This window comes from Mchenga conophoros, linkage group LG16 (assembly GCF_057382185.1).
Source record: "Mchenga conophoros isolate Kocher_MC1m ecotype Shallow Benthic linkage group LG16, M_conophoros_male_GT1.1, whole genome shotgun sequence".
In the NCBI taxonomy this organism is placed as follows: domain Eukaryota; kingdom Metazoa; phylum Chordata; class Actinopteri; order Cichliformes; family Cichlidae; genus Mchenga; species Mchenga conophoros.
Genome location: NC_140541.1, coordinates 22,756,548 through 22,769,714, shown reverse-complemented (window position 1 = coordinate 22,769,714; position 13,167 = coordinate 22,756,548). Strand labels below are relative to the sequence as shown.

At 37.8% G+C, this 13,167-nt stretch overlaps 1 protein-coding gene across 1 annotated transcript; it reads right to left on the bottom strand.

Moving 5' to 3' along the window:
• Positions 1 to 4,923: 4,923 nt before the first annotated feature.
• evx2 (even-skipped homeobox 2) lies at positions 4,924 to 9,302 on the bottom strand. The gene is made up of 3 exons (XM_085249131.1): positions 8,455 to 9,302; positions 7,836 to 8,077; positions 4,924 to 7,300 (listed from the first exon to the last, which is right to left on the bottom strand). The coding sequence occupies exons 1-3, from the start codon at positions 8,846 to 8,848 to the stop codon at positions 6,686 to 6,688; spliced, it is 1,251 nt and encodes a 416-aa protein (XP_085105257.1). The 5' UTR covers positions 8,849 to 9,302; the 3' UTR covers positions 4,924 to 6,685.
• Between the last annotated feature and the right edge of the window lie 3,865 nt (positions 9,303 to 13,167).

Below are 13,167 nucleotides of genomic sequence, written 5' to 3'. Positions count from 1 at the left end.
TCTGTCTTTATATTTGCTTATTGTCTCTCTATATCAGTCAGAATTTTATTTAATTCAGCTAAAATAACATGTGAGGAACTAACAACAAAGGCTCAGTATCCTGCTATGCCAGCAACTCTTTTATTATCTTCACTTCATCGGTCTCTTGTCTGCTCCACTCTGTGTGTGCATTTTTATCAGATTGTATTTTTTATTATTTAAATCAAGCCTGATGTCGTCCACAAATAAGAATGATCTGCTGTCTTTTGTTCACAGTAAACAATATAGCTTATAATTTTTCCAGTGGTATTGGATTGATACTTACTACTGGCTTATAGCCAAAGACAAGGTGACTGTATCGATATCTGGACTAAAATGTTGGATCCATGCTTCCCTGATAGTGGGATTTAGTGCATCACAGTGTATTTTGTATTTTGAGGGTACCAGTAACATGTTCCTTTTTAATAGGTCACAAAAGAGCAGGTGTCGGGATCAAATATGAGATGAAGTTAATCAGATCTGTGACTACCATAGACATACTGTATATACTGGATCTGGCTAAGTGTGAGCAAAATCCTTTCTGTGTTTTTATATGAATATCTGAACAGGACCTCGCATATAATGATGTGAAGGAAACAATTAAGGAATCATCAGAAATATTATTATTTGCGTAACTAATTTCATTACAATCTGTGAAAGATGCAACACGTACATGTCACACAGAGCATCAGATTTTTTATGGTACTCTATATAATAAGAGGTTTACCAAGGACATAAGATATTTAGCTTGATACACTGGTTTAATGTTACTCAGAAAAATTAGAGGGAATTAAAGCTGACCACTGCTGTTTGTTGTTAAAGACAATTGTAGGGGTAATTCCTGGATTATCTAAATGTGATGGCACAATCCACACTAAAACCAGTTGTATGGGGCCAATAGTTAATAATACAATTAATCAGAAATAAATACTGTGCTGAAAATTATCTTAGATAACATTGGCCAGAATTTTTGAGCATTTAGTCAGTGGCTTGTGCTGTATATAGAGGGAATTATGTGCGACGTTTTACTGCATAAGTCTAAAGATAATTGTGTATTTGAAAAACAAAACAAAAAACTCCTTCATGCTGACTGAAGATCCATGTAGATTCAGTTCTTATTCAAAAGTAGCAATTCTACAGTGTAATAATAATCTTCTAGAAAGTTTCCACTTAACAAAATCATAAATACAATAGTATAAGCGTTGAAAATGTTGAAAATATAGGCATTTACAGTAAAGACACTCATTATGCAGAACAGCTATATAGAAATCATTTATATGATATTATTCAGTCATCTACTAATACATTACATAAACATTAATGCCCTTATGTTCCACTTTTATGTTGAAACTGGAGCAATTTTGTATTACTTCATGCCTTTTTGTGTTTAATCTTTAGTAACATTGCATCAGTTATATACAGCAAAAAAAAACAACAACTATAAGTAACAATTTTTACAGCAAAGTAAAGTGGAGTATCAGAATATTTACACACTTAAAAATGGAAAAACGTTCACTGATTCAGTGGCTTTGGGATGGAGGGAGCACTCTATATTCCTAGAAGTGTGGGCTGGGTGGGGGTGAAAGGGCACCCCCAGCTCCTTTTAAGACACGCCCCTGGAGAAAGCTATCAATTTACAGACGTTTAATGACTACATGTATATGACACTAGAACCACTGTGGGTAAAGTATCTCCCCAAATACACTTTCTCTGGTGCTGACTCTTCATTGTTGTGTTACTAACCCCGTCTGTTTGAGGTTTTTATCTTCCATTTACTGTTTCTGTGGCACTCTTTAAAATTGTAGCCAATTCATTTAAATTTCTGCTTTGTATTCCTGCCTCTAAGTAAGTACAAACTGACGGGTCACTCTGTAATCAACTCAAAAAAAAGAAAATAATACAGTGTATTTTATACATTCACGCAGAATGTTTGTAGAATACGCGCGTCCTCTTTCACTTTTTATTTCGGCTTTAACGTGCTCGGGTTCCAGCGGAGAAGTTATCAGCGCAGAGAGCAATTTTCCCATGCAAAAAAGCCCAAAAATTAAGTGTACACTTTTTTTTTATTATCGTCGTGTATAGATGTTCCAATGATGGAACTATACCGCCAGTCAAAATATTCATGCACTCAGGACGTTTTTTTTTTGTGTGTTTTAAAATATTTTTTGCATCCCCGGAGACTTTCAATATATCTTGTTGCTTCATGTTTGGTCACTCCAAAAAGTACGTTTTGGAGAAGCATACTTATTTGAGTATTGCAGCAGAAACAAGTCTACAACACGCTGTCTATACTGAAAACACTGTTGAAAATAACTGGTCTGCTCAAAGGAATATTTATAATCTGACTCCGGTCAAATAGACCTGAAACTAGTCTAGATTAGCTAGGGAACCAATATTGGTACCAAGGCAGCAATTTCAGTGAGTGGAAATTCCGTTGTGTGCTACTTAAAACACTGGGACACTTTCCCACAGAACATTACAAAAACAGGGGGGCAGTGTAAATCTCAGTGAGGCTAAGATGGAACAAATTTGAAAATCGTGGAAATGATGTTAACTCTGTATTTACTCTTAGAACCATATTTTGAACAGTATTTAATATCATTTTTAATACAGCATTTTGTGAACTGCTTTGGGACTCCTGACAACAATATAACCATTTTAGGTCGCAAACAATTTTAATCCATTGTAATTGTATCTTAACCTGTCTATTTCTTGGTCTTTACGTTGACCTTGCCCCACCTTAACCCAGCTCCTTTACCCAGATAAACAAATAAATAAATAAGTGATGAATTTGTGACTAATTTGATGAGATGTAATGCTTTTTCAGTACCGGGAAAAAGGGTTTAAAATAAAACGCTGAATTTCTTTTCCTAATAAATCGTGTTTTCCACACATGGTTTTTAAAAATGCAACACTACAGGCTTAACAGACCTTTCAGAAAAAAAGAGTGGCAATTTGGAGTACCACCTTAACTAGAACCAGAGTGAAGAACCACTGAAAGAATCACTCTAAAACCTATAAAAGCAATTTCCAAAAATAATTGAGAACATGTTTCAATACATATGCATGAAAAGGGGATTTTCCATACGACCGACTCACATGTTCATGTAATTGATTGAGGGGATGACCCGCTATATTAAATGTTATTTGAGAACCATCAAAACGCGCAAAATTGCAAATTACCCAGCTTGTATCTGAATTAATACCCCATTCATCATCATTATGAGTTGATAAGTTAATTTAACCATTTCATTCTGTCTTAATGAGCTATAGTTGAATTAATGCCATGTAATATATGAAAGTAACATTTGAACAGAGGCAATGATTTGAGACAAACAGAGCAGAGACTACTTTAGAAGCATAATGGTGGCATAAATCTCATCAGGCTCCCGTTTGTGGTGTGCGTTTAATCCAAGAGTTTGGAGAAATATGTTAGCTAAATATGAAAACGTCTACCTCAAAGATGCTTTTTGGTTGTTGCTGTCTTGATAGGTTTCGCCACCATTTTAAATAATAGCTGGGAAGTCACTTTTACTGTATCATATATGTTTTATATACGCTCAGCTGGAGTGCACGCTACAATGGACTCGGGTTTATGCTTTTAAACCTACAATAGTAACAAAATAGCTGTTTTAGTTCCCAGTTGGCTCACTGAAGACCCAGCTGAGCTGCCAGTCCGTTATGTGGCGTTGAACGACTATTTGACCACAGGGCCGTGTGTTGTCTTCTAGTTCCACCTTAAATGCGTTTTGGCCCCGCTTGCTCCCTGTAGTTTAGGTTTTTTGTCCTCCCGCAGCAGCTGTCACCCTGCATTACTCGCAGTCAGCTAAATGAAACATTATTCTAAACATATGCATCGTAATCAGTCCGGTCACACTTACAAGAACACGCGTTAATAAGGCAATCAATCACTCTGGAACAAGCAAGTTGTTCTGTAACAGCTCATAAACAGTGTGTAATGAAGAATTGGAGGTTAGCATGACACGGCGCTGATCAGATAATCAATGTCAAAGATGCGATGAATGTCAGTAAATGTAGTTTTCATGTCGTTTCTATAAAATCCTCAATTTACAACAAGCAGTTCAATTACCCTGAAAATACAGTCAATTAAATAGGGGTGATTGGACAGTAGCTGCAGGATCATCGATCTTTGCATTTCTATTTCGCTGGTGGACATTTTAATTTGGTTTTTCTATTAGCACTGAAATAAAGAAAATATAAAATATATTAAACAACCCAAAAGATTTATTTTCTTGTCAAAAACCATTCAGTGAAGGTGACAGACAGTCCTCTGCATTATGATGAATTCTCTTTTTCTGTCTTGCACATTGGATACAAAACTAATCGTGTTATTGTGGACAGTGTTTTTCTGGCCTCTGTCTTTTCCTTTTTACACCTCCATCTATCTCAGTGCCTTTGTTGCATGGGTTGCAGCCCTCTCTTTAGTAAAGAGCAAGTAAACCTGGTGATATATCACGCCCATATTTGCTCCCCTAATCCTATTTCTTTAATGGGGACGTTCAAAAAAGCAACTTATCTTGAAGTCCCCTGGGGGCATTCTGGTGTAGGCTATATTTAACCAAGTGCAATTAACGACAGTATCAGCTTGTATCATTTAGAGGTAATGTAAAAATAATGGTAAATTATAGGGCCGGAATGACCCGTGATGGCAGGCCTCATATTCCCTGTAGCTTTCCACGTATTTTTAATTAATGTTAGACTGGGTATAGATATGGTGCAGCGGCACTTAAATAAGCCCGTGCCTTCAATGTCGCTATAAGCATACGCAGAAAAAATGTTTACATTATTTTAAGCAGTTAAATTCAAAATTAATCATAATAATTTGTAGCATCCAGGGTTACAATTATTTTTTAAAAATGTGTCATTCATGTGAAGAAACGGAAATGTGTAAAGACTTTTTTTTATTTACTTTCCAAGAACAAACACGATCAATAAATAACATAATTTACATTTCATATTGCACATTTTTTTCAAGTTAAAATATTTAAATTCATACAGTCATTGATATTTTAAATACAGAGATATAGAGTTATAACAGAGACCATGGGGACAAAGGCCAGTAGATTTTTCCATTTAATTTCAGTGCCCGTTTATCAGCCCTTCCAAGCCTCTTTTGAGTGGATCATAAGAATTTTTCTCCATCTCTATAGTAAATGTATAAATTTGCACGAAAAAACAAACAAACAAACCCCCAAAACAGGTCATGAGTTTGGACCATTGGTGAATTTACAAGCCAGTTTGTTGGCTATGGGATCCAGTGTTTTAACATTTAAAAAGAAACATTCAACAAGTCACAAAATAAATTAAAAAAAAGTTTTAAAAATAGCCTACCATCCACATTTCGTGGTACATTTTTCCGGATCAATATTTCAGTTTTAAGCTATCAGTAGGACTATTTGGAAAATATTTAACGATTTACAGTTCACATGTTTTATAATTAACATATTGGTGATGTCCCAACAGGAACAACTAAAATGCACATAGCCATTTTACAGGCGCAGACAGATTGTAAAGCCAGGCTATTTTATCTGAACTCTCGCCTTGCTCCGTCCCGTCATTGTGGGTGAAGAGGTCCTATAGGGATTAGATAGCCCACGTATGAAAATACTGGATTGATATAATGAGGTGCAGCAATGCAAATAAAAGAGACTGATATATCGAGGTATCTGCCATTATCAGAAAAAATCAAAGGGTCCTGGAAAGCTACTTTGTGTGTAATATTTTATAACCGTCCATGTGTCAGATACAGCATCCTCATACAGTGCGTTCTGTGTGCCAGGACTGTCGCTTTGTTCCAGGTCTTTTGTATGTCTAATGACTTCCCTCCGCGGGTTGTTAGCACTTGACAGCGGGTCTCAAAACGAGGAACTTTCTTACAGTCATGTATTCAAAGGAGCTCCATCTAGGTACATGATTGGCAATTTTTGTCATGATCCTCTCATTATTAACATAAAACTTGACGCGAAAGACGCGGTGCAAAATTATATGCACCTTCTAGCTGATTAGAGGTGTCCCTATAGAGCCGAGGCTGGGTGTTGGAGAAGCTATTGCTGCCAAAATCTCAGTCTATTAGACCTATAGTGAAGAAAGATATGCTGCTGGGCAGAAAAGTAGACCGTCTGCTATATCTAAATTTAGATAAGCATGATTAGTTCACATTTTTATCCGAAAACTAAAGGAGCCGAGATAGCCAAGGCTGGGTTTGTCACACACAGAGTATTGGACATTTAAGTTGAAGTTTATGTTTTCATTTGGGGAAAAAATATAAATATGATACATTTATTGAGGCAGTGGGACATTATTAAATAAAAAAGCTAAAATGTTTTTTTCTCCCCTCAAATGTGTAAATTAATCCAGTAGCTCCCGTAAAAATAGTTCAACACACGACCATAAGCCTTTAAAAAAGTTATTAGCTGCAAAATTTTCAGAGTTTTGGGTATCAGTGTTTGTTTTAATAAAAACAGTCTCTTCCAGTTGAATCACTTTTAGACTTTTAATCTTCGAGTGTCGGTGTGTTTATGATACCGCCTAATGCATCGCCCAGGTGGGACTCCCCATTTAAAGTAGTAGGCCTAATACCCCCACCCCACCCCTAAAAGTAGGACTGGAGCAAAATAGGAAACGGTCGCGTTGGCTGCGTGATCAGTTATCTGTTAAGTGAAGTTTCTTCTCGCTGGTCTGGTGACGGGACTGAAGTTTTACTTAGAACCGCAGCAGAATACGGCAAAAATCCACTCTCGGATCTTTGCCCGGAAGCTGTGCAGGTAAAGTCAGCGCTGGCGCTCCTGGAGCCCAATGCGCTTGCCGCCTGGCTGCTGTGGCAGCTCAGGCACGAACAGGGCCCGGTGGCTGACGGAGCGCTTACCGCAGCTGCCGCGGCCGCGGCCGCAGCCGCCGCGGATGCAGCGGCCGAGCTATTCAGGCCTGCAGGCGACTGGTAGAGTCCCGGGTGCCTGAAGCTGCATAGAAGCTCTGGCCGTGAGTATGGGTGGGAGAGCGCTCGGAAGGTATCGAGGGGGCGGATGGAAGTGGCGAAAGGTGACGAGGCGGCACCGGTGGCGGCGGCGGCCGCTGCTGCTGCCGTGACACCGACGTGCGGGTAGTAATGTAGAGGCATGTGTGAGTGGAAAGGGTAAGGTAGACTTCCTGTAGCTGCCGCGTGCGTCATCATGTAAGTGTAGAAGCTAGGGTCTGCTGGATGGGGCCAGGACATCGCCAAACGCTGCCTTTTATCCTTCATCCGCCTGTTCTGGAACCACACCTGCACACAGAGTCAAAACAAGCCCCATATTGAAGCTGCCATGTTGTTTTCAAGCTCAGACCTCTGAAGAGCTGAGCTGGACAGACACGTTACCTGCGCTGATTTCAAATGTTTCATGCAAATGTTCTCGAAGTAATGATCGGCTTATTGCAGTATTATCAATCCGTTAAAGTAAAGGGGGGTATATTGTTTTGCACTTATTCTTGTTTTAATGGATTAATGTACAAATTACTTGGATCCATAACGTAAAATTTGTCACTATCCACATCTTTAGCTGTTTAGTAAAATCGCATTTTGTGTGAGTGTGTGCAAGATAAAATAAATTTAAAAAATGTCTGCACCATTTTATGCGCACGAATAAAGATAACACGGCCCCTGTTTTAAACTGCAGAGTATTTTCACTGTTGCTATTAATGTGTTTGCTTTTAAATAGTCACATCATTGCTTTCCATGCACAAAAACACGTGCACGTCACACACAACGCGCGCGCGCACACACAGAGGAATATTTATTCAAGCTTAATTTTGCAACGTACCTTAATTGTAGTTTCGGGCAAATTTAGCGTCGCCGCTAACTCACATCTTCTCGGTCTCGAAACATAATTTTCCCTGTAAAACTCTTTTTCCAGTCTTGCGATTTGTTCTCTGGTGAAAGCAGTCCGATACCTTCTGACTTGATCGGCATTTGAATTGTTTGATCCCACCGTTGAATTACCGTTCATGTTCTGGAGGGAGTTTGAGCTTGTGTTGGAAGATCCAGAGCTACTGTCTGAAAAACCTGAAAATTAAAAAAATAAATAAAAAATAAAACTTTCGCAGTAATAATAATAAGATTAATACTAATACTAATAATAGTAATTCAGCTTTACTTGTGAGTGGGCCTACCGGATTTCACAGTGTAGTAGAATAACAAGACGTTTGTGTAACAAATAATAATAATAATAATAATAATAATAATAATAATAATAATAATAATAATAATAATAATAATAATAAAAATAATAATAAAAATAATAATAATAATAATAATTTAGGGTTTTGGTTTGGAATTTTTTGTCCTTGGATAAAATAAATAGTCGACAATAACAACAATAATAGTAATGTTCATGTCCAAAATGATTGCCGAGAGAAAAACTGATGAAAATAAAATCTTACCTTTATTGTTTTCCTTGTGCTGGCTCGGGGAGCGATGCGCAGGGCATCCCACTTCCACATCACTGTTAATATCTGATTCTTGCGAAACTTCGGAGTAAAGGCTCATTTTCTTCCTGCTTTCTGACGAGGAAATCTCCGCCGAGGAAGAATTTTCACTGCCGTGGTGTGTACCGAAAAGACTGTCAATTTCAAATTTGCTTTTCGTCGGGATGTCCCCAAGATTTCCATGGAGGGAAGCGGAAGTTATTCTCGGGCTTAGTCGTCCGCCGTGCTGGGAGTTTTCCAGGGCCTCCAGCACTGAATTTCCAGGCGTGTCTGCGAGCCTCTTCCCGGCGACAGGACTGTGGAGACCTCTCTCCATCAATATCATCTCTTTTCTTATCCTCTCCATCATTAAGCCGTGGAAGACGACGACGACGAAGAAGAAGAAAAAAAAGCACACACACACACACAGACACACACACAACACTTGTCCAGGGGGCTGGAGCACCAATGAGTTGTGTCGGAGCTAAATCCGCATGCAACTCCTGCAACTGTGTCTAAATAACTGTCTCTAAACCTTTTTATAAGCAAGACGCAAAAATGAAAGAATCTAAACGCAATCGACGAGCGACTGCTCAAAATGAGCCGTGCATCCTCCCCACAGCAGCAAAATGTCATTCATCAAAAGTGGCTGCTGTTCGTTGTTAAAATGCTGGGCTGACGTTGCTCCAATGATCATTTATTGTAACAGGTTTATAAGCAAATAAATAGGAGAGGGCTGTCACTTGATGATGGAGGCGGCCTTCGGTCAGACGAATAATATCCAAGTGGAGAGGAAGAGAGAAGTGAGGAGCGAGGTGCTTGTCCCTGGGTTGATCTCTGAGTCTGTTGTAGATCGCTCTTGGGTTTGGCCTCTTGGGTGAAATTGACAGTCTGATTAATAAAATGAGCGAGGCAACATTTCCCTCTTCATTTAGGAATATTATTATGCTTTGATTCTCCATTGTTTGCCTCCTCTCTTCCAGCCCTCCCCCTCCCTAATCATTGTTCTTTTTTATTCCTTTTATTCCCCTTTTTTCTTTTATATATATATTTTTGCCATTTTTGCGACTTAATCAGAATGCGAAGTGCAATCAGATTAAGCTGGAAAGCAGTGACGTGAGAATAAGAGTGTTATTCTTCAGATAGTGTTACGTTGATGATTTGTTTTATTTTATTATTATTTTATTTTATGAAGTATGTGTTTTTCTCCGTTTTTGGGGGGACTTGCACCCAGCTCTTTAATCGTGAACGACACATTTCGTTGCGATAATCGCGCCTGGATTTTCTATTTATTTATTTTATTTATTTATTTTTTTACAGCAGCACACACAAACAGTTATCAGTACACATAGTATGAAGGCTGCTCGTTAACACAAGGCCACTTTTAAAATTAATTTAGCCAAATTGGGTCTATATAAGCTTTTATGATTTGACGATCGAAACGTCGCTGTTGTAATAACAGCCGTTTCGTTACAGCTAATTCTCGTTACGTTTCCCTCGTTCGTTTTGATTGACTTATGCATTAAATTCATCTGAATTACTCAGATTTCATATCTTACACAGCCATTTCTGGCATTTTAGGATGTCTTATCTAATTGAAGTATTATATCCAGTTTTTAGTCCGTTTCAATCGTTTCTGTTGAAAGGTAGTTAGGGTGTATTCATAAGACAATTACAGAAAAGTATTTAACATATTAACTGTATGTGAGCACATAACACCCGTGCTTGGACTAGTTTGTCGACGTGAAAACACTATAAAGGCGCCCTCAGATAATCCTATGCGCGTCCTCTGGCGCCTCCTGCAGGTTTTAATTTTAATTGCATTGAAATGAGACGTTGAATGGATGTTTGGTTGTAGTTTAAGTCCTGACTTGTGTCTGGCCAGCCAATACTAGTGTCTATGACAATGGTTTAATAGATCAATACTGTAATGAGCCTACCACAAGAGTATTATAAAACAGCTGCAAGCAGCTGGAAACTGAAAGAGCTTTATTCCTATTTTACAGTGTCCTCTGTATTATCAAGAATATAATGGAGTTAATCAGCTGACTGTGGGCTATAATATATTTGTATCACTTGCATTGTGTTGCAGTTTGAAAAAGAAATCATTCACCCAACCCATGTTTTGTTGTATTATTACTATTTTTCAGTAACTAACAGTGAAAGCGTGACTAAGTATCAACATGGCAGCATCAGCACCCCCTTTTTCGTTTGTTTTATCCACACAAGTCATAATCATTTAATCAGGGACCCAGCCCACTGTTTAACTGCTGTTGATTTTATTTTTATGTTTTACAACCTGCAGTAAAAGACCAACTAATTAAATTTACACAAATCTAAAGCAAGTTACATGCATTTGTTATACTGTCTGGGAACACAATATGTTTTAAAAAAAATACAAATATTGTTAAACTGAAATAAGACACTGAAATGCATTGTTCCCCCAGAGCTTTGGGAATTTACATGTAATATAATTAGATAATTTGCATATGCACTGCTTTAATTCTGCAGCTGATGGATCTTTTTATGAATTTTTTTTAAGTGTGTGTGTTGGTTGGAGGTTGGGCATAAAAAATGATATGCTTAATATGTGCATGAATACAAATGACATGTAGAAGACAGGAAAGGTTTGGATGTGCAGCTACTGCAGTGCGACTCTTCCACAGGCACCATCCAACAAAAGAGAGCTAGTCCTACAGTGCAAAAGTTTATGTACTATAAAAATGTAATTTGTAATCTGTAATTTTGGCAAATTTCAGAGAAATAGACCAAATCTTTTTCTTCTGTACATAAAAAAAATCTGTGACAGAAAATAAATCTTGCCACTGATTTGTTTGATTAAATTTTCTTTTGAAGTTCAATTTTATTAAGTCACAGTCATCTTGTTGCGAGAGTGCAATTACATATATAATTCTTTTTTAAAGTTATACACCTTTACCTTCTTTTATGACAGGAGTTAGTGTTAATATCCATGCACAGTGTGGAGGAATAAGCATTCCCTCACTTTTCTGCTACATTTACACTCGGACATGAAGGCTTTAATGTGGATGACTTGAGGTGACTCTGAAGGTTTTCCTCAGCAGTTGATGCATTGCACAGATGCACATGTGTTGAGTTATCACATTTCATGACTGTGTGCAGCTGCACTGAGAACCAGAGCTCTTTCACACAGAATTTACCTATGTACATATGTTGGGAACATTTGGAGCCTATAAATATAAACCTGCAGCTTTCATAGTATTAGCCAAATCACCGGGTGGAAAGCAAGGCTGCAGTTGTGCTGATGAAAGGTTATATGTTGTTTCTCTCCTTTTTTTGTACTTTACAGTTACGTTTCTCTGTCATGTGGAGTCACCATGCACACAATTTCTGTGTGTTTTTATGTGCAAGGGATAGCTTGTTTGGACAAAGAGTTTCTTCAGGTATTGATCGATTACTTCTCTCTTCATTGATAGATAATTAGGGTAGTGAAGGTGAGGTCTGGTAGAAAATATGTGTAATCAAAGATTTTGCTATCATTGTGTGTGACGATATCTACTCGCAATTTCATAGTAGCAAAGGTGTCCTTTGTTCTTATGTGAAAGAAATTTTCAGACATTGTGATTGTTAAGAAGATTTTCCATTTGTGAACATAATTAACTTTTTTTTTTTTTACTGTAAAGTAAGGTAAAAGCAGATATTCTGGAATCTGGAAAAAGTATAGGAAACAGCATCTTATAGAATGGGATAAAATGCAATCAGGTGAATAAAAAAAGTTCATATTGCTTGACTTGAATAAGTTATTTATTTATTCCGGAGAGCAAACATTGATTAAATGTGCCATTTCTTTTGCCTATTACAGTGGACAGAAATGACATTGATGCAATAATGTTATATCAAAGTATGCATTGTGGAGTGTGAAGCAATAAAAAGCACAAATGAGTTTAACAGCTAATAAATTGTTCACATGTTTAGTGTCGATGAGTCACAAGACACAGAAAAAGCATAAGATCAGATTTAATGCATGTACAGTTAAACTCAAATAAACTAGGGACTCGGGACTGGTGACCATCCTGCACTGGGGTCACACAGTGGCAGTGGTGCTTAAGAGTTGTACAACATCAGTCTTCAAACTTTACATCTGCAAATGTTGCTACAGTATGCAATGCACAATTGGAGTGTTAACACATTAGAAACCTGTTTCCAAAGAGATGGACAGATATATAAACACCTGCCCAAGCACACAAAACTACCTTTGTGGTAGTTACTCTTCAGTGGTGTCACCACACAAACATACAAAGATAAACAGACATTAGAAACACAAAACCGAACATTTATTTTCACATTGTGCTAAAACTTCAGAAAAACGTGTCTGTTTTAATAAGTCAGAAAATACAAGTGTGGGCAGAGAGGAAGAGTCTGGTGGAACGGACATGGGACAAGCTGTCATTTCTTAACTAAGACACCTGCCAATTAAGCTTACATGCTTTGAATATTTCCCCATAATCTCTAATATCAACTTTGTGAGATGATGGATTTCAAACTGGATAATGAACCACAGACCATAAAACATGGGAGAAGTTTGGGGAGTTTCCCAGTTAACCTCAGTAGATTTGTGTGTATCAGTATTCCTCTAGTGACCATTAGTGGAACTGCATTTTCGCGGCTCTTAAGTGGCTTCAGTTGGCCCCTGATCAGTGGACATTACCT

Coding starts and splice junctions, on each gene's coding strand:
- evx2 (XM_085249131.1), bottom strand. CDS start 8,848: ATGATGGAGAGGATAAGAAAAGAGATGATATTGATGGAGAGAGGTCTC. Junction 8,078..8,454: donor GCACAAGGAAAACAATAAAG/GTAAGATTTTAT, acceptor TTTAATTTTCAG/GTTTTTCAGACAGTAGCTCT. Junction 7,301..7,835: donor TGCCCGAAACTACAATTAAG/GTACGTTGCAAA, acceptor CTCTGTGTGCAG/GTGTGGTTCCAGAACAGGCG.